The sequence below is a fragment of the Hypanus sabinus genome, unplaced genomic scaffold, assembly GCF_030144855.1.
Source record: "Hypanus sabinus isolate sHypSab1 unplaced genomic scaffold, sHypSab1.hap1 scaffold_43, whole genome shotgun sequence".
NCBI classification, from domain to species: Eukaryota; Metazoa; Chordata; class Chondrichthyes; order Myliobatiformes; family Dasyatidae; genus Hypanus; species Hypanus sabinus.
The window spans coordinates 1478890-1501097 of NW_026781307.1; the positions used below are offsets into that span (position 1 = coordinate 1478890).

At 53.0% G+C, this 22208-nt stretch overlaps 1 protein-coding gene across 1 annotated transcript in view; it reads left to right on the forward strand.

The window, feature by feature from the left end:
- LOC132388880 (paxillin-like) overlaps nucleotides 1–22208 on the forward strand; it is a 44598-nt gene that overhangs the window by 1668 nt on the left and 20722 nt on the right. The window contains exons 2-6 of the mRNA XM_059961314.1: nucleotides 3891–4048; nucleotides 10673–10755; nucleotides 13521–13620; nucleotides 15006–15191; nucleotides 21939–22112. Coding sequence (XP_059817297.1) covers nucleotides 3891–4048; nucleotides 10673–10755; nucleotides 13521–13620; nucleotides 15006–15191; nucleotides 21939–22112 — 701 coding nt within the window. The remainder of the gene's footprint in view (nucleotides 1–3890; nucleotides 4049–10672; nucleotides 10756–13520; nucleotides 13621–15005; nucleotides 15192–21938; nucleotides 22113–22208) is intronic.

A 22208-nucleotide genomic window follows, 5' to 3' on the forward strand; every position in this document is an offset into this window, starting at 1 on the left:
CGTGCGTGCGTGCTTGTGCGTGCGTTGGGAGCGTATATCTGTGTGTCTATGAATGTCCATCTTATTCTCACACTATACATATAATCAACGTATTGAGGCGCGCGCACACATACACACACACTCAATCACTCACTCACACAAATATACGCACACACAGATACACACACACACACACACACACACATACACATACACCATCACTCAATCACTCACACAAATATACGCACACACAGATACACACACACACACACACACACACACACATACACATACACTCAATCACTCTCACACAAATATACGCACACACAGATACACACACACACACACACACACACACACACATACACTCAATCACTCACACAAATACACGCACATCAACAGATACACACACACACACACATACACATACACTCAATCACTCACACAAATATACGCACACACAGATACACACACATTACACATACACTCAATCACTCACCACTACAAATATACGCACACACATGATACACACACACACATACACACACTCAATCACTCACTCACCTCACTCGCACAAACAGACTCACACGCACACACACATACACTCACTCAATCTCACACAATACACTCACACACAAATACACGCACACACAGATACACACACACACACACACACACACACACATACACATACACTCAATCACTCACTTACACAAATACACGCACACACAGATACACACACACACACACACACACACATACACTCAATCACTCACTCACACAAATACACACACACATACACATACACTCAATCACTCACTCACACAAATACACACACACACACACATACACATACACTCAATCACTCACTCACACAAATACACGCACACACAGATACACACACACACACACACACACACACACACACACACACACACACACACACATACACATACACTCAATCACTCACTCACACAAATATACAAATATATAGGGTGCAGAGGAGATTTACAAGGAAGTTGCCTGGATTGGGGAGCATGCCTTATGAGAACAGGTTGAGTGAACTCGGCCTTTTCTCCTTGGAGCGACGGAGGATGAGAGGTGACCTGATAGACGTGTGCAAGATGATGAGGGGCATTGATCGTGTGGATAGTCAGAGGCTTTTTCCCAGGACTGGAATGGCGAACACGAGAGGACACAGGTTTAAGGTGCTGGGGAGTAGGTACAGAGGAGATGTCAGGGTTAAGTTTTTTACGCAGAGAGTGGTGAGTGCGTGGAATGGGCTGCCGGCGATGGTGGTGGAGACGGATGCGATGGGGTCTTTTAAGAGACTCGTAGATAGGTACATGGAGCTTAGAAAAATAGAGGGCTATGGGTAACCCTCGGTAATTTCTCAGGCAAGGACATGTTCGGCCCAGCATTCTGGGCCGAAGGGCCTGTATTGTAGTGTAGGTTTTCTGTGTTTTTAGGCTGTGCTTGAGGCAGGCAGACTGTCAACTTCAAAAAGGCGTTCGGACAGATAGCAAAGATTTAGAAGGAAATGGACACAATAAGGACAAATAAGACGAGGTGTGATTGTGGTCTTGGTCGGGAAGGGGCGAACAGCCTTGTCTCCGCGCCGGCTGGACGGCCTGTCTGACACCGAGTGCCCAGCTTCCCGCGAGAGTTGCCCCGGGAGAACGGAACGCACGTCCTCGCCACGTCTGAGTGTTATGTCCACACTGGACCGGATAAATCTGTAAACCGAGGCCTTTTCTCTTCGTCCTCACCCTCCGTCCACACTGAAACGGCGTTTTCCTCCACCGAAAACGGAGCTTCTCCAAAACGCCCTTCAGAGTGTGTAAATTTGAAAACGCCGCTTGGGCATGAGTAGTGTGGACGGGGTAACCGGAGATTTCTAGAAACGCCGTCATGACGTGCCGGAGCAGATGGTGGCGTCAGCGCGGCATTTCCTGAACGCAACCTAACAATTTCAGAACAGACGGCAAAGAGACTGAAGCCAGAAGAGTTAGAAATGTACTCACCAAATACTTTGACCCGTAACTTACTGAATAAATAAGTATACTCACTTTGCCCTGTTTTCTGCCCTTGCTCGTATGAAGGTGGTTTACCTATTTATGCAAGTACTTCTCTGACAATAGATGTGTAACAGCCTAATGTAACGTTGTATGGAAATACAAGGTAACACTGATGCAGACATGTTTTATACATTTAACAAGGGGCTTTATTAATGCAACAGAGTTGGTCAGTTTTTCAATGTTCGTCGTCAGCCGGGTCAATCTGTCCGCGATCTCCCTGTCGGTCGCCTCCGTATGCCTCCAGTATTTGTTTGTTTTTTTAAGTTTTTAGTTCCTGCTGCGCGAGAGCCAAAATCTGTCAGTCGTTTGACAAATCCATTTTAAGTTTTTCTCGTCTGTAACTGGGCAAACGCCCACTTTCACGGCGAGAATCGACCCCAAACGTGTCACTTGTTTTCGGTAGGTGTGTCCTGCGCATGCCCAGTAGGAGGAGATTCGCCCAAATACCCGCTGTAATGCGGGCGGAGGTATTTTCAGAAACGCCTAGTGCGGACGCCTATCGTTTTTCCGCGAAACCGGCGTTTTCAAAATGATCCGGTCTGGCGGTGGACGTGGTGTTGTGTCCCGAACGTACTGGGTGTAACTCTGCATTTCCCCGTCCGGGCGCCTCAGTGGCTCCGTTCTTTCCGTCGTAAGCGCCGGGGTGGGGGAAGGTGGTGGGGAGAGATGGGGGTCTGCGCGAATCCTGACGCCTCCCCGTGGCGGGAATCGACCCGCTGGACTTCGGTAGAACGCGAGGGGATCTCAGGACGGGGGAACATGGAGTACAGAACAGAGCACGGCAGCAGGGTGCGGGCCTTCCGTCCTTGACGGTGTGCCGACTTTTCACCCTACTCTAAGGTCAATCTCACCCCTCTGTTCCATATATCCACCCCGTCATTTTTTTCTGTCATCCCCGTGGCCAGGAATTCCCTAAAAGTCCCGATCGTATCCACCCCTACCACCGCCCGCTATTCTCTGTGTCGTTTAAAAAAAAAACCTTACCCCTAAACTTTCTTCCATTCGCCTTAATATCCCTACACATCTCAGAAACATGTGTAAAAAAAAAGAATTATGAATGGGAGAGTCAACACAGAGCCAGGAAAGTTGTTTCCACGGAAGGTGAGGCTCGATCTTGGGCGCACGGTTTCGAAGTTCGGTTCTGGGGGCTGGGAGTTGGGAGTCGAGGGAGTAGATCCGTGAGGGAGAGGAAGAAGAACTGATCTTTACTCAGAGAGCAAAATGGAATTCTCTGCCCGGGCAGGCGGGAGGGACTACCCCATTAAAGATATTTATTTTTTTTGCATAGCGGGGGAAATTAATATCATATTTGGGGGGAGAAAGCGGGCCTGTGAAGTCACATCCGGTGATACAGAGAGTGGTGGGTACTGCCCAGCCCATCTCAGGAAAAGCCCTGCCCACTCCTTGGGCGCCGCCACGATATTTACCAGCAAGGCCGCCCTCCGGCCAAGCCGTGTGGCTGAACCAGGAGGCGTCCCCAGTACCTCCTGCCCCATGGTAGCAGCGAGAAGACAGCGTAGGCCTGGATGGCTAGTGTCCTCGATGACGGATGCCACTTTCCTGCGGCAGCGCTCCTGGGGTCGTGGTGGGGGGGTGGTAGGCTGGTGGTCGGCGAGGGCTACACCCTCCGCTTTCCGTTCCCGGGCACTGGCGTTCCCGCAGCAGGCTGTGATGCAACCAGTCGGGAAGCCCTCGGCCCGGCTGCTGGTGAACTTGGGAAGTCGTTGATCGCGTGCTCTCCCCGACTTTACCCACCGGCTGCCCCGTCCCGGCACCTTCAGGGTCGATTATTCAGCGGGCGCCGCCCCTCAACGTCTGCCTTTGCCTTTTCAGACCTGCTGCTGGCGGAACTCGAGCAGACGTCGCTGAGCGTCGCCCGCTCGTCGGCCGCGTCCGCCGCAGGCAGCTGCTCGCCGGAGGCGCCAGGGGGCGCCAAGGAGCAGGAGTCCAAACCCCAACCCAGCCGGGACGCCGCGGCCTCCCAAGAGGAAGTAAGAAACTATTTCAGAGTTACTGGAATTTAAAGGCGTTGAGTCATCGAGCGACTGCACTTTTTGCTGCCTCGGTAAAGCAGCCAGCATAATCAAAGGCCCCGCCCACCCTGGACAGCCTCTCTTTACCCCCCCCCCCACCCACCCTCCCATCGGGCAGAAGATCTATGAAAGCCCGTCGCTCTGAATTTTGCAGCGGCGGCAGCACCTGTTGGGTTCCTGTGAGGTCCGGTCTGAGTGGGTGGGCCCTGCGATCTGTCAGCTCTCTGCTCTCTTCCCCCCCCCCCACCCCTCAGTTTCCCCGGCCACCTCCTGGATCCGACCTTCCCCGGTTGGCCCCCTGACGCTGTGCCCAGGGCATCGGCTCTTCCGAAGTTGGAGACGGTCAGACACACGCCTCCAAGCGGACGAGCGAAAGCGCACGAACGTGCGCTCCATAGAAGCACAGCGAGTTAGAAGCAAGAGCTGGTCGATTGGACCCACAGGCCCAGCTTAACTCCACTCTCTCGCTCCTCCTCGCAGTCCCGCTCTCGGTCTCGCCTTCTGTCTCACTCGTTCTCGCTCTCTCCTCTTGCTCTGCCTCACTGTCCTCGCTTTCGTGCTCTCTCTCCCCCTCTTTCCTCGCTCTCTTTCTCACACACACTCACTGACGCACTCTTTCTCCCTCTTCTCTCTCGCCATTTCAATCTCTTTTTCACCCCTCTCTTTCTGACCCCCTCTCTCTTTCTTGTCCTCTCTCTCTTTCTGTCCCCTCTCTGCTCTCTCTCTCCCACTCTCTTCCCCTCCTCTCTCTCTCTCTCTCTCTCTTCCTTCTCTGCCTCTGACTCTCTCTCTCTGCCACCCCCGCTCTCTCTCTCTCTCTGACTCTCTCTCTCTGCCACCCCCGCTCTCTCTCTCTCTCTCTCCTCTCTCTCTCTCTCTCTCTCTCTCTCTCTCTCTCTCTCTCTCTCTCTCATTCTCTTGGGCCTGTCGGCCCGCCTTGGTTTCTATCCACAGATCGTATAACAGTGCAACACCGGCCGTGCCATTTGCTCCGCGATGTTGGGCTTAGCTCGATGCCCACGGCAGACATCGCCTCTCACCGGCCCGCCTCTCTCAGTGTCTCCCGAGCAGGTTTCCACCTCGGCGCTCCCCCTTCTCTCTGCCTCTCCCACTTTCTCAGCTTCCCGCCGCTACCAAGCTCCTCCCTTCCCTCTTGCCCCCTGACGGGTATGCCTTTGGAATTTGTAGGCGCGGGGTATGCTGACGTAACACGCAGCCGCAGTCATGAGCGAGCCCGCGGCCTTCCTGTGGACGTCTGGCAGTCAACCAGGAAACCCCCAGCCCGAACTCGGTCGCCCGCGAATATTTTGGACAAGCACAGGCATGGGAGGGGCATGGCCCAGGTCCAGGTCGAAAGGAGTAGGTCGGGCTAGACGGGTCGAAGAGCCCGACCATGCGCGGCATTGCTCCATGATTATAACCATATAACAATCACAACACGAAAACAGGCCATCTTGGCCCTCCCAGTCCGTGCCGAACCCTTAATCTCACCTAGTCCCACCTACCCGCTCTCAGCCCATAACCCTCCACTCCTTTCCTGTCCATATACCTATCCAATTTTACCTTAAATGACACAACTGAACTGGCCTCTACTACTTCTACAGGAAGCTCATTCCACACAGCTATCACTCTTTGAGTAAAGAAATACCCCCTCGTGTTTCCCTTAAACTTCTGCCCCCTAACTCTCAAATCATGTCCTCTAGTTTGAATCTCCCCTACTCTCAATGGAAACAGCCTGTTGACGTCAACTCTATCTATCCCTCTCAAAATTTTAAATACCTCGATCAAATCCCCCCTCAACCTTCTACGCTCCAATGAATAGAGACCTAACTTGTTCAACCTTTCTCTGTAACTTAAGTGCTGAAACCCAGGTAATATCCTAGTAAATCGTCTCTGCAGTCTCTCTAATTTATTGATATCTTTCCTATAATTCGGTGACCAGAACTGTACACAATTCTCCAAATTTGGCCTTAACGATGCCTTGTACAACTTTAGCATTACATCCCAACTTCTGTACTCAATGCTCTGATTTATAAAGGCCGGCGTTCCACAAGCCCTCTTCACCACCCTATCTACATGAGACTCCACTTTCAGGGAACTATGCACAGTTATTCCTAGATCTCTCTGTTCCTCTGCATTCCTCAATGCCTTACCATTTACTCTGTATGTTCTATTTGGATTATTCCTGCCAAAATGTAGAACCTCACACTTCTCAGCATTAAACTCCATCTGCCAACGTTCAGCCCATTCTTCTACCCGACATAAATCTCCCTGCAAGCTTTGAAAATCCACCTCATTATCCACAACACCTCCTACCTTAGTATCATCGGCATACTTACTAATCCAATTTACCACCCCATCATCCAGATCATTTATGTATATTACAAACAACATTGGGCCCAAAACAGATCCCTGAGGCACACCGCTAGTCACCGGCCTCCATCCCAATAAACAATTATCCACCACTGCTCTCTGGCATCTCCCATCTAGCCACTGTTGAATCCATTTTATTACTCCAGCATTAATACCTAACGACTGAACCTTCTTAACTAACCTTCCATGTGGAACTTTGTCAAAGGCTTTGCTGAAGTCCATATAGACTACATCCACTGCCTTACCCTCGTCAACATTCCTCGTAACTTCTTCAAAAAATTCAATAAGGTTTGTCAAACATGACCTTCCACGCACAAATCCATGCTGGCTACTTCTAATCAGATCCCGTCTATCCAGATAATTATAAATACTATCTCTAAAAATACTTTCCATTAATTTACCCACCACTGATGTCAAACTGACAGGTCTATAATTGCTAGGCTTCCTTCTAGAACCCTTTTTAAACAATGGAACCACATGAGCAATACGCCAATCCTCCGGCACAATCACCGTTTCTAATGACATATTAAAGATCTCGGTCAGAGCTCCTGCTATTTCTACACAAACTTCCCTCAAGGTCCTGGGGAATATCCTGTCAGGACCCGGAGATTTATCCACTTTTAAATTTCTTAAAAGCGCCAGTACCTCCACCTCTTTAATTGTCATAGGTTCCATAACTTCCTTACTTGTTTCCCTTACCTCACACAATTCAATATCCTTCTCCTTAGTGAATACCGAAGAGAAGAAATCATTCAAAATCTCTCCCATCTCCTTCGGCTCCACACATAGCTGACCACTCTGATTCTCTAAGGGGCCAATTTTATCCCTCACTATCCTCTTGCTTTTAAGATAACTGTAGAAACCTTTCGGATTTACTTTCACCTTATTTGCCAAACCAACCTCGTATCTTCTTTTAGCTTTTCTAATCTCTTTCTTAAGATTCCTTTTACATTCTTTATATTCCTCGAGCAATTCCTTTACTCCATGCTGCCTATATCTATTGTAGACATCCCTCTTTTTTTGAACCAAATTTCTAATATCCCTTGAAAACCATGGTGCTCTCAAACCTTTAACCTTTCCTTTCACCCTAACAGGAACATAAAGATTCTGTACCCTCATAATTTCACCCTTAAATGACCTCCATTTCTCTACTACATCCTTCCCATAAAACAACTTGACCCAATCCACTCTCTCTAAATCCCTTCGCATCCCCTCAAAGTTAGCCTTTCTCCAGTCAAAAACCTCAACTCTAGGTCCAATCCTGTCCTTCTCCATAATTATATTGAAGCTAATGCTATTGTGATCACTGGACCCGAAGTGCTCCCCAACACATACATCTGTCAGCTGACCTATCGCATTCCCTAACAGGAGATCCAACACTGCCCCATCTCTAGTCGGTACTTCTATGTATTTTTGCAGAAAACTATCCTGCACACATTTCACAAACTCTAAACCATCCAGCCCTTTTACAGAATGAGCTTCCCAGTCTACGTGTGGAAAATTAAAATCTCCCACAATCACCACCTTGTGTTTACTACAAATATCTGCTATCTCCTTACACATTTGCTCTTCCAACTCACGCGCCCCATTAGGTGGCCTATAATACACTCCTATCAGTGTTACTGCACCTTTCCCATTCTTCAATTCCACCCAAATGGCCTCCCTAGAGGAGCTCTCTAATCTATCCTTCCAAAGCACCGCCATAAGATTTTCTCGGACAAGCAATGCAACACCTCCTCCTCTGGCCCCTCCTACTCTATCACACCTGAAGCAACAAAATCCAGGAACACTTAGTTGCCAATCACACCCTTCCTGCAACCATGTTTCACTAATAGCTACAACATCATAATTCCAGGTATCAATCCACGCTTTAAGCTCATCCACCTTTCTTACAATGCTCCTAGCATTAAAATAGATACATTTAAGATACTCTCCACCTCCTCCTCTCTTTCCATCCCTAACAATGCATTCAAATTTATTATCCTTTTCTTTCTTCTCCCCTACATCTTCGGGCTGAGCGCATCCCTTCTCCATCACCTGCCTTTCCTCCCTCACACACTGTCTATTTACTTGCTCCACTGGTGAACTAACCTCCTCTCCCATAGTCTCCTCAAATAGTCTCCCGCCCCCCCATCTTACTAGTTTAAAGTCCGCCCTGTAGCCCTAGCAAACCTCCCCGCTAGGATATTGGTCCCCCCACGATTCAAGTGTAACCCGTCCTTCTTGAACAGGTCACGCCTGCCCCAGAAGAGGTCCCAATGATCCAGAAACTTGAATCCCTGCCCCCTGCTCCAATCCCACAGCCACGCATTCATCCTCCACCTAATTCTATTCCTACTCTCACTGTCGCGTGGCACAGGCAGTAATCCCGAGATTACTACCTTTGCGGTCCTTCTTCTTAACTGCCTTCCTAACTCCCTATACTCTCGTTTCAGGACCTCTTCCCCTTTCCTACCTATGTCATTGGTACCTACATGTACCACGACCTCTGGCTCCTCACCCTCCCACTTCAGGATATCTTGGACGCGATCAGAAACGTCCCGAACCCTGGCACCAGGGAGGCAAATTACCATCCGGGACTCTCGGTCACCTCCACAGAACCGCCTGTCTGAGCCCCTGACTATTGAGTCCCCTATTACTATGGACCTCTTTCTTCTAACCCTACCCTTCTGAGCTACAGGGCCGTCCTCTGTGCCGGAGGCCCGGCCACTGTCACTTCCACCAGGTAGGCTGTCCCGCCCAACAGTACTCAAACATGATTACTTATTGTCAAGGAGTACAGCCACTGGGGTACTCTCTAGTACCTGCCTCTTCCCCTTCCTGACTGTAACCCACCTATCTGCCTCCCGTGGTCCCGGAGTGACCACCTGCCTGTAACTCCTCTCTATCACCTCCTCACTCTCCCTGACCAGGCAAAGGTCATCGAGCTGCAGCTCCAGTTCCCTAACTCGGTCCCTCAGGGGCTGCAGTTCGGTGCACCTGGCGCAGATGTGGACGTCCGGGAGGCTCGGAGACTCCAGGATCTCCCACATCCGACACCGAGAACAACAAGCTGCCCTCACACTCATACCTCTCAAATAACTGAAAATACAAGAACTAAAAGATAAGCCTACTGTGCCCTCTTCCGCCTAAGCCCTCTGAGCCCAAGCCCTACACTCTGCGCCCGGCTCACTCCCAAGCCCTACACTCTGCGCCCGGCTCACTCCCAAGCCCTACACTCTGCGCCCGGCTCACTCCCAAGCCCTACACTCTGCGCCCGGCTCACTCCGCTGCCCTACACTCTGCGCCCAGCTCACTCCCAAGCCCTACACTCTGCGCCCGGCTCACTCCGCTGCCCTACACTCTGCGCCCGGCTCACTCCGCTGCCCTACACTCTGCGCCCGGCTCACTCCCAAGCCCTACACTCTGCGCCCGGCTCACTCCCAAGCCCTACACTCTGCGCTCGGTTCACTCCGCTGCCCGCAAACGAAGCTGCCCGCTTCTTAAGCGGCGTTCTTTATATATCTTCCCTCCTTCCCGGGCCTCCTTCACGCGCCTGCGCAGTCCCGCCTCTCAGAACTCCGATCTGAGAAGCAATTGGACAATTTGAAAATGGCCGCCGCCGCACTTCCTCTCAAGCCTCGCTGTCCTCTTCCAAAAGAGGACATTCATTGACTCCAATCGTGAATAGCTGCAACGAGGGGTGTGGGGGCGCCTCTCGGCCCGTTAACGCGCTCGAAGACCGGAGGCACGGGGCGGGGTGGGTGGGGGCCTGGAATCCGCCAGCTGCGGCAGCGGTGGTGGTGGAGAGAGGTTGGACAGAGGCGCTTGCGAGGCGCTTAAACGGGATAGCCGGGTGAGGTGCACAGGATTGGCGTAGCTCGGCTCCATTGTCCAGATCAGCTGTTTGCCAGTTCCTCCGGGGCGGGGTGCGTACAAGACGGGTGACGCCCCCGGCCATGACCGAGGCTCTTTCAGAGATGGCCTGACTGTCACCAGGACTTGCGATCTGCGAGCGACCACCCACTACCTTCTTCCCACCGCTTGGCGTGACCCTGATCGGGGAGGGAGGGAGCTGAGCAGGTGCTCCACCCTGCCCGAGGGGCAGCTCCAACCCGCCAAAACCCATGGGACTAGGCCGGGATAGGGAGAGTCCGGCGCGAACTAGATGGACCGAAGGGCCCGCTTCCGCGCCGTCGTGTCGCTCACCCTGTCGCTCTGCGTCCCCAGCTGATCGCCGTCTACGCCTCAATCCTCGCGGAGTCGGGAGAGGTTGTCAGCCAAGTGCCGGGACCCATCGACATCTCTGACAGGTGAGCTCCTCCCCGAAACGGGTCGCAGCCTATCAGATTCGGCCGTCCTCGGCCCTTCACATTCCCCACCTATCAGCTCCCAGCTTCGCACCACCTTCCCGCCCCCGTCCACGTGGCTTCACCAATGTATCCAGCTTTCTCCCTGTCCCCTCCCCCCCCCCACCTTTTCTCATAATCCGCCGCCTCTCCCACCCTCCCCGTTCCCTTTCAGGCCTAATGAAGGGCCTCGGCCCGAGGCGTCCACTGCCTCTTCCTCCCCGCAGATACTGCCTGACCAGCATTGTTTTCTTTTGTGTGTGTGGAAAGCGTGCGGAGGGCATCCCTGCCTCGTTCAGTCGAGGCACCGAGTTCAAGAATAGGGAGGCTGTGTTGTTGCGGATTTACAAAATTTAGTTAGGCCGCATTCAGTTAGGGAGCATTCAGCTTCGGGTAACCCCCCCCCCCCATGACAGGAAGGACGGGGGGGGGGTGGTGGTGAGAGTCGTCGAGGGCGCAGGCCAGGCTCATCAGGATGTTCAAACAACACGCACAAAATGCTGGTGGAACACAGCAGGCCGGGCAGCATCCACAGGGAGAAGCGCTGTCGACGTTTCGGGCCGAGACCCTTCGTCAGGACTAACTGAAAGAAAAGATAGCAAGAGATTTGGAAAGGGAAGGGCAGGGTCAGGGTATTGCCCGCATGAGGGGGCATGGGCTACGGGGAGAGGGTGGACACGCTTGAGTTGTTCCCTTTTTGCTCCCTGTACCTCTCCCTTCTTCCTCCTCTCCATTATTCTTACGCTCTGAACCTCGCAGGGCAACTCTCCCTCTGCCGCTTGCATTTTTTCATCTCTCTCTCTTTCTCCCTCTGTCTCTGTCTTTTTCTCTCTCTGTCTGTATCTCTGTCCGTCTCTCTGCCTGTCTCTTCCCCCCCTCTGTCTCTGTCTGTCTGTCTCTCTGTCTGTATCTCTTTCCGTCTCCCTGCCTGTCTCTCTCTGTCTCTTCCCCCCTGTCTTTCTGTCTGTCTCTTGCCCCCCTCTCTATGTGTCTCTCTCTGTATCTCTGTCCGTTTCTCTGTCTGTCTCTCTCTCTTTCTCTGTCTGTTTGCCTGTCTGTCTGTCCCTTGTCACCCCGCCAGTTTCATAGGACAGTCCAGCTCTCTACTGTATTTAACCTCCACTTTTAGCTCACCCGGTTACTCTCGGCCCCCGCAGCCACCGTCTGGCTAAAAAATAAAATTCCGCCTCATCTCCGTTCGAAAGGGGTCTTCCCCCCGCCCCCACTCCGAATCTGGCTCCAGGCCCGCCCCAGGGTGGAAACACCATGCCCGCGTCCATTCTAAACACAGAAATACAACTGCAGATGCTATGGATCAGAGAATACGGACACAACGCCGGAAGAACTCGGCGGGTCAGGCAGCATCCGTGAGGAAAGAGTAGCCAACGTTTCAGGCCGAGACCCTTCATCAGGAACGGGGGGCGGAACCCCAGTAACAGAGATAGGGGAGGGGGTAGGGCCTAGAGGCGCCAGGTGGAAAACCAATCAGAGGAAAGATCAAGGGGGGAGGGGGAGGGGATAAGCATGAAAGAACTGTAGAGATAAAGGGGCAGAAAGTTGAGAGGGGAGAGAGGCAGAGAGGGACCTGGGATGGGGGAAGGGGGAGGGAGGGAATTACCGGAATTTGGAGAATTCGATGTTCATACCAACAGGCTGGAGACTACCCAGACGGTAGATGAGGTGTTGCTCCTCCAACCTGAGTTTGGCCTCATCATGGCAGTAGAGGAGGCCATGTATGGACAGATCTAGATGGGAATGAGAGGGTCTCGGCCCGGAACGTTGGCTACTCTTTTCTCACGGATGCTGCCCGACCTGCCGAGTTCTTCCAGCGTTGTGCACGTATTCCGCGTCCATTCTATCCAGGTCTTTCAATATTCGAGAGGTTTCAATGAGAACCGTCCCCCCCCCACACAACCGCTACCCTCCCCCCATTCTTCTCAACTCCAGGCCCAGAGCCACCAAACGCGCTTCGTATCTGAGACAATCTGCAGATGCTGGAAATCCAAAGCAACACACACAAGATGCGGAGGAACTCAGCAGGTCAGGCAGCATCTGTGGAAAAGAGTAAACAGTCGACAGTTCGGGCCGAGACCCTTCGGCAGGACTGGGAAGAGCGAGAAAGAAGATAAAGAGTAGATGTTAAAGGTGGGTGGGTGGGGGTAAGGGAAGAGAGCGACACAAGGGGATAGATGAAACCGGGACGGGGAGATGTGAAGTAAACAGCTGGGAAGTTGACGGGTGAGAGAGATACGGGACGGGAGCAGGGGATGTCCGACAGGAGAGGACAGAAGGCCACGGAAGAGAGAAAAGAGGGTGGGGAGGCGATAGCCCTGCCGAAGGGTGTCGGTCCGAAAAGTCGACTGCACTTTTTTTCCACCGATACTGCCTGGCCTGCTGAGTTCTTCCAGGATTTTGTCTGTGTTGCAGGTGGATACAGTTCTACCCCATCCCCCCCGCCACCCCGCCAACCACTCCAGATGAGGGGAGACAAACAAGAAGTTGAAACGTAAAAGGGGACCACTCCACCCCCGAGGGGCAATTTCTTCACAAGGAACGTTGCGGGCACGTGGTAACAGCCATAAGTGGAGGTGGTAGAGGGACGGGGGACAATTGCAGCGCTCGGAAGACGCGGGCAGGTTTGCAGAGGGCAGCATGGGCAAATGGGGCCCATTCAGGCCCGTGACTCCCCGTTCGTCAGATCAGCTCACCGTCTTCCTCCCGTCTTTCAGGACCCCCGCAGAGCCCGCCCAGGATAAAGCCGAGAACACGGTGATGAGCCCCACCTCGGCCGCCAGAGAGCTGGACAGCATCATGGCGGATTTAGCCGGCGTGAGTAGTGCGAGGCCGGGACCCGTTCTCCTCTCCCCTCCTCCCCCTCCCCCCTCACCCCCCACCTGCGCCCACGAGGTGAGGTGCGAAGGCGCCCTGGGAGGTACAAAACTTGCCCTCGCAAGGGCAGCGCAGAACATGCTGGAGGACCTCAACAGGCTAGGCTTCTGTGCGTCGCTCTGGACTTCCGGCATCTGCGGAATCGCTTGCGTCCATCACTTTCTCTGACGCCAGCGCGTTAGTCAGCGGGGAATAAACAGATTCGGGAGGGTGAAAGGTCAAATGTTACCCCGCTGGGGTGGGGGGGGGGGGTAGAAAATGTCGATTTCACCTTAAATCGTCTGAACCCGGACGGCCGACCCTCCCATTTTTTCCTCCGGCCGACCAGCTCATGAATTTACCCGCAACTCGAGCTGTTGGAAAACCAGCCACTCGGCCCACGGATGTTGTGCACATCTAATTGGGGCAGCGGCACCTGCACTGGTGACCCTTCTCCCGACGCTCCGCTTCCCATCCCCGTGCCTGTCTCAGAGCCTGGTAAACCCTCCCCCCCTTGTCGTGCCGATCTCCGCCCCCTCCCCCGACCCCGGGCAACGGACTACAGGCCCCCGCTCAGTCCGGTCTAGCACAGAGCTAGGCCAGTTGCAACGGGCCGAATGGCCTTCGCCACTGCTGAAACTGTTATACGGTTAGAATTATAAAGTGACTGGACAGAAACTGGTCCCTCGGCCCACCTGCTCCGAAATATTATCCCGCCGAGCCCCACCGACCTGTGCCCGCAACACAGCCGTCCCTCACCCATCTGCGCACGTAGCTAAACCTCTTACATGTTGTAATGAAACAAATCCGCCGCGGATGCTGGCAGCTCGTTTCACACGGCCACCACCTTCTGTGTGAGGAAACTCCCAACCCCTTCAGTTTCCCACCGGACACTTCACCTTTCGCCCTTCAGTTCCAGTCTCACCCAGCCTCAGTGGAAAGGGCCTGCCTGCGTTTACCCCGTCTGTACCTCTTTTGCAGACCACTTTCAAATCCTGCCCGCAGGGATATTTGTTCTCTGCACGCTTTCCATCTGATTGACAATTTCCCTTGTAGGTAGGTGACCAGAGCCGCGCACGATTCTCCCTATCGGGCGTAGGGTCCAGCGCAAGTTTCGCGGCTACGCCGTACGTACGGCGTTCATTTGACGCAGAAGTATCAATCAGCCTTTTATGGCGTCACCAGCGTCTTGTGCGTGTCATCGGAATCTCCAGCGCCACCTACTGCCGAGCGAAATTATATCGGTCGCCGGACCCGCCGTTGAGATGGGGACGCCGTCTCCAATGCGTTTATTGCTGCCTGTCCCGGATGCCCGACTTACCCCACCTCTCTCTCTCTCTGCTCAGGTTCTTAGCCCTACCGAACCGTCGCCGCCCGCCGCGGTACATCCCACTCCCGGCGGAGCGGCGCAGGAGACGGAGAGCTCCCTGGACTGCATGCTGGGCACCCTGCAGTCCGACCTCAAGCGGCTGGGGGTCAGCACGTGCGCCAAGGGCATCTGCGGCTCCTGCAAGAAGCCCATCGTTGGAAAGGTTAGTTGAGCCGGGGTGGAGGGGTGGGGGTGCTGGTAGAATGCGGGGGAGCTTCGAGTGCGGCGGAACAGAGACTGGGGAGCACGGCCGACGAGACGCGAGCCGAGTTGCACCCGGTCGACTGGGGCATGCGCTCAGTGCCCGCTTTGTTATGCCCGGGTGCGGGACCCGGTGCGCTCTGCGGGCGTGGCCCATCCGCTTCAGAGATGCTTTTTTTTTCTTTTCTTGCACGCCGGTGTTGTGACCTGTGATGATTTGAGTCGCCGTCTTCTCCTTCCTGTCAGTTTGAACCCTTCTGGCCCTTCTCTCCTGACCGCCCTCATTAGCAAGCCGTCCCCGCCCCACACAAGTAATTGCCTACTCAGTAGATTAAAAAAAAATGTTTCGCACCATTCTCAGTGAGCTCTCGAGCGGTGGTCGGCAACCTTCTTGCCTCTGCGGACCGGCTGGCGAATTAATGAGCCAGATAAATGCCGGAGAAAACTTGAAGTATCGGAATTACGCACACAGAATGCTGGTGGAACACAGCAGGCCGGGCAGCATCTGTAGGGAGAAGTGCTCTCGACGTTTCGGGCCGAGACCCTTCGTCAGGACCTCGGCCCGAAACTTCGACCGCGCTTCTCCCTACAGATGCTGCCCGGCCTGCTGTGTTCCACCAGCATTTTGTGTGTGTTGTTCGAATTTCCAGAATGTGCAGATTTCCTGGTGTTTGCTCTTTAAGTATCGGAATTATCCATTTAAATACACCCAGTAGAAGTGGTAGAGGCAGGTTCGATAGTCATTTGAAAAAAAAATTGGATAGGTATATGGACAGGAAAGGAATGGAGGGTTATGGGCTGAGTGCGGGTCGGTGGGACTAGGTGAGAGTAAGCGTTCGGCACGGACTAGAAGGGCAGAGATGGCCTGTTTCCGTGCTGTCATTGTTATCTGGTTATATTGACATAGTTATGTTTTGCCTCTGATTAATGAATAACGCATGCTAGAAAATCATTTGTGCTGAACCAAGGATGCCAATTAGTAATAGAAGAACTCAGTTTAGTTGCAATTCATTGCAGTCAAAGCATCCTCTGAATCTATTAAAAGGACACGAAGAATGTTTAAACACGAACCGCACGGTCGTGATGCATCGAATGGTGGAAAATTAAGTATAATAATAAAAAAAGAACATTTTATTGCACACAGTCGATGAATCAACTTGAAACTTGATGCTGTTTGTTCCCAATATCGGGGGTCAGACCTGTTGATGCCAAGAGCAGGGCGTTACCCAGACGGGCATCGGTCAGTCTTGTTCTCGAACGTTCCCTGGTGTGCTTCGGTTTTGAAAATAAGTGCTGCCAAACAATGACGCCACTTTTTTTTTTCTCTCCATGGCCGACTAAGTTAGGATACTTCCCACTTGGAAGAATATATTTTCTATAGGAGTCAAGCACCGACACATCTTCAATCTCAGTATGTTGTCACACGGCATCCCAATCAATCCCTTTCGGAAGATTTCTGATGCAGCGTCCACTTCCACATCAAATGGACTAGCAAACGGCTTCAACTCGTTGGCGTGCAAGCGAAAATACAGCAAGACGAGGTGAAAGCCCTTTTCTCAATTCTTGGTCCATACTCACAAAAACGCATGGACCTTGTTCCTTGCGCTTTTTGTTTTTGTTTTGAAAAGCGGGCAAAATGTGCTCGATTCCCTTTTTGAAGCTGGTGCTCCCACAACTGCAGCTTTCTTTCAAAGGCCACGATATGACCACACATCTCACGTATCAGCTGAATTTTTTCTCTCCCCCCCCCCCCTTGAAGTTGCGCATTCAAGTTATTCAAGTGAGAGTGACGCCGTTTCTGATTCCGGATTTGAACGACCCCGTCTGAAGACCTGCGCGTGCGCGGAGTGGGAGTGGACCCGATACGGATCAAGAAGGTAGCCTGCCTTCCCGTCTTTGGCAAGTGCCGGTGTGCGGCTTGGAAGAAAGCGGAACCGGGGGCCGGCGGAACAAGGCGCCATGCACGTTCATCGGTGTGGTCACGCAGAAACACTCAGAATAAGGAAAAATCGCACCGCGGGCCCGGATAAGCACAGTGTCCCAATATTTGCCAGGCGGGTCGCTCAGAATACCTCCGAGGGCCGGGTCCGGCCCGCGGGCCGTAGGTCGCCTACCCCCGCCCTCCTGCTCTCTCAGGATTACCAGCGATTTGCGGGATGCTCAAACCGCCCCGGCTGGCGCCATCGACCGTCTCGCGGCCAGGGTGATGTTCAGGGCGCATTTCCCCTCCGTTCTGAACAGGAACCGGAACTCCCGACCACGTGCGCGTGCGCCGGGCTGCCGCCGCGGGATTGGCTGATTACGCCCTGGCACTGAGCGGGGGCAGAGTGAGATAGCCACGGAGTGCATCTGAGACTCGGGGGCGGGGTGGGGGGAGTGTCCACGGTTCCCTGGAAGTGTCCAGGTCGGTGTCTAGGCCAAAGAGTTTGTTGGGGGGGGGGGGGAGGGGTACCTGTGTTTATTTGTGAAACCAAGTGTCGGGCCATTAAGTTGCAGCTCTGTAAAACTCGGGCTGGGGGCTTCTTATCGCCCGACGAGTGGAAGGTCGTGTGGTGGGGGTGGGGTATTTGCAGAGGGCGACGAGGAGGTTGACCAGGGCGCGGTCGGGATTTGAAGGCATCAGGGGGAAGATGGACAAACCAGTGTCTCTGGAGCGCCCGGAGGCTGTAAGGGGAGACCCGGCATGGGTCCCAGTTCACACGTGGGTTTACCGTCCCACGCAGCGAATGGACGGGGTCGAGCTTGTCAAAGGTTCCTTCACCGACGGGGGACCCGATCTGCCGCTCGGGGTGGGAGGGCGGGACGGGGCCCGGAGGCGTGCGCGGGGTCAGCTTGAAGGTCAACGTGCACGGAGACGGGTCTGGTCCGCCGGTTGAGATCCGAAACTGGACGGGATCAGAGAGCGACCGGGACAGGCAAGCGGGAGGTCTTGGGAAGTGAAAATTTGAGGGCATGAAGCTTGTCAGAATGAAAGGTGGGGAACCCTGGCTTTCAAGGAGCCGCGGAGACCCTGATCGATAGAAGAACAGGCGCAGAGCAGGTATAGTCGGGTAGGGGCAAACGGGGTTTCAGAGCCCTTCAGAAAGAAATCAGGAGGGCAAATAGAAGACCATGAGGTTGCCCTAGTGGACAAGGTGAAGGCGAATCGACAGGTTAAAGGCAAAGGGGTAGCAATGGGCAAAATTGGTGATCTCAAAGATGAGAATGTACAAGGTTGTAAAAGGCATTAGTGAGACCGAATTTGGAGTATTGTGTGTAGTTTTGGTCACCGAATTACAGGACGGAGATTGATAAGGTTGAAAGAGTGCAGAGAAGGTTTACAAGGATGTTGCCGGGACTTGAGAAACTGAGTTACAGAGAAAGGTTGAACAGGTTAGGACTTTATTCCCTGGAGCGTAGAAGAATGAGGGGAGATTTGATAGAGGTGTATAAAATTATGATGGGTATAGATAGAGTGAATGCAAGCAGACTTTTTCCACTGAGGCCAGGGGAGAAAAAACCAGAGGACATGGGTTAAGGGTGAAGGGGGAAAGTTTAAAGGGAACATTGGGGGGGGGGGACTTCTTCACACAGAGAGTAATGGGAGTGTGGAATGAGCTGCCAGTTGAAGTGGTAAATGCGGGCTCACTTTTAACATTTAAGAAAGACTTGGACAGGTACATGGAGGAGAGGGGTATGGAGGGATATGGTGCAGGTACAGGTCAGTAAGACTAGTCTGAAAATGGTTCGGCACAGCCAAGAAGGGCCGAAAGGGTCTGCTTCTGTGCTGTAATGTTCTATGGCTCCATGGGTCTAATGGTGGAGACCAAAGAGATGGCGGAGGTCTGAACTGCCTTTTTTTTTGGAACCGGAATTCACTCCGGAGACGGACTCACAGTCTACAGAAGTGGGGCAAAACGGCATCGACCTCATGGGCCCTGTACAGGTTACAGAGGGTGAAGTGCTTGCTGCCCTGGGGCAAACTGGGGTGGAAAAGCCCCCACCAGGAGCTCCCTTGGACCCCGCGGGAGGCAAGTGCAGAGATTGTCGGGGCCCTAACAGAGATGACCCTTAGCGATAGGCGAGGTGCTGGACGATTGGTGGGCAGCCGATATTGTTCGGCTGTTTAAGAAAGGCTCTGAAAGTAAACCTGGAAATTATCGGCCGGAGAGCCTGACACCAGGAGTGGGAAAGTTATTGGAAGTTATTTCCAGGGACCGGATATATGAGGATTTGGATCAACATGGACTCACTGGGGATAGTCAGCGTGGCTTCGTGCATGGTAGGCCATGTCCAACCAATCCTCCAGGGTTTCTTCCGGGAAGTTACCAGGAAAGTTGACGAAGGCCGTGGGTGTTGTCTGCATGGACTCTGGCAAGGCAGCTGACAAGGTCCCGCACAGAAGTCTGGTCAAGAAGGTTCCGTCACTTGGCATTCAGGATGAGGTAATAAATTGGATTATTGGACATTGGGTTTGTGGAGGAAGGCGGAGACTGGTGGCAGATGGCTGCCTCTCTGACTGGAGGCCTGTCACCTCCTCTGGACTGCCCCAGCGATCGGAGCGGGGTCCACTGCTTCTTGTCATCTCTGTCAGCGACCCGGAGGACAACGCGGTGAGCTGGATCACAGCGGGCAGCGAGAGGGACGTGTCCCAGCCGGGGGAGAAAATTGGGCTGAAGGATCGCAGTTGGAAGCTGACGCAGACAAGTGCGAGGTCTGGCACTCGCGTCGGCCCAGCCGGGGTCGGTCTGACCCGGTGCGCGTCAGGGCGGAGCGATCCGGGAAAAAGAGCTGCGTCATTCATTGAAAATGACGTCACCAGTCGATCGGGTGGCGAGGCGCGCGAACGGCGCACCGGCCTTTACAAATCAAAGTACTGGGCGCAGGGGATGATGGGGACGTGATGCTGAGGTCGTATGAGACGTTGTCAATAAGGTCGGGAGAGAAGAGAGAAAGTTTACGGGAGGATCGGAGCGATATGGAAAGACCGGACAGGTTGGGACCTTATTCCCCGAGGCGCAGAAGATTCCTTGGAAGGTTGAGAGAGGTTTACAGAATTACCAGGGGGTATAAGTAGGGCAAATGCAAGCATAGATTTTCGACTGAGGTGGGGTAGGTCTCCTGCTAAAAGTCATGGGTCAAGGGTGTAAGTAAGGAGATTGAAGGGGAACATTGTGGGTTGGTGGGGGTAGGGGGGGGGCCGAACGAGCCACACTTCCCCAGTTTGTTCGCCTGCGCCACTTATAAGGCCGCAGAGTCATCGAGCACAGCAGCAGAGGAACCGGCCCTTCGGCCCGTCTCGTCCTTGCCGAGCCGTTAATTCAGGCAAGTCCCACCGTCCACACCTGGTCCACAGCCCACCGTAGGCCCCCAAACTCTGCATTTGTTCAAACTTCTCTTATCGTCGCGCGCTCGCACCGCCCTCCGAGTGGATCATTTTTCCCACCACCAGTGTTCCACTTAACCACTTCAACTTTGATCCCAAGTCCGTGACCCATGCTCTAACCTCAGTGGAAGAAGGCTGTCTATATCATAACCACCCCCCCCACCCCCCGCCCGTAATTTTATGTTTCTCTATCAAATGCTGGAGGGAGCAAGGTCCCTGACTTATTCAACTCTTCCCCATAACTCAGGCCCTCAAGTCCCGCTAACATCCTTGTCAGTTCCCTCTGCACCCTTTCGCTCTCATCGACATCCTTCCGGTAGGTGGGTGGCCAGAACTGCAGGCTGAACTCCAAATCAGAACACACCAACAGCTTATGGGATTTCAGCATGACAGCCAATCTCCTCTAATCAGTACTGTTGATTTATGAGTGACCCTATCTATCGCTTCGCATACGCCGACATCAGAATTCACGTGAACAATTTATTCTGGGGTTTTTTTTGGTAATTTCTGGTAATTTTATGGCTTTGCGCTACTCTGGTAAAACAAACTTCACGTCGTGATCGCAAACAGCGTTCCCTCTTTTTTTTTAAAAAAAAAACACCTTTTTACAGCTGCACGAATCAGCCAGTGTCTGAGCAGGATATTTTTACACGGACTTTAATTTTTTTTCTGTGTGTGTGTGTGTGTGTGTGTGTAATATGCGTGCTATCACAACTTGAAGTGAAAATGAAAAAAAAAATCGCATGCTTCTGAATTCATTTATCAATTGAAAGGTGTCATGAGATACCGCACCACAAACAGAACCTGACGAAGGGTCTCCGCCCGAAACGTCGACAGCGCTTTTCCCTGCAGATGCTGCCCGGCCTGCTGCGTGTGCCGGCATTTTGTGTGCGTGTGTGTGTTGTTTAAAGAAAACCCTCCCCGTTTTGTAAACTATTAAACTTAGGCCGCGTCGGCGTTTTATGAACAACGAACACCCGACTTCCATTCTGTGCTGATTGTCACAATTTGTTAACCGTGTTGTAACTCGAAACACTGACAAGGTAAGCGTGGTGAAGGTTGAAAGGTTGCGGTACGTCTATCGGTTAGAAAAAAGAAATTGTGGAATATATTCATTCACATATAATTAATTACAGGGTATTTACAAATATATTAGCATAGATTTCAAAAATACATTAATACTGTACAACAGAAAACTCCAGGTGTGTGTGTCCACCAAGGCTATGTGCGGCGGCGGGGGGTATTTCAGTTATCGCGTGGTGGCGCAACTGCTGAGCACAGGGGGAGCCCCGATAGCGCGTCCCTGACTCTCGTTCAGATTTCTTTCTCTGCTCCATTCCCCAGATCGTCACGGCGATGGGTCTGACCTGGCACCCGGAACACTTCGTCTGCGCACACTGCGAAGAGGAGATCGGGCAGAGCGGCTTTTACGAGAGGGACGGCCGGGCCTACTGCAACAGGGACTACCACAAGCTCTTCTCGCCGCAGTGCGCCTACTGCAGGGGACCCATACTGGACGTAAGGCGACCAAGGAAGTCACACACATTGCCAGAGAAATATTCAAGAACACCTGTAATTTTATCCTTTCAGGCGGAGGCCGGGATCGAACGCTGA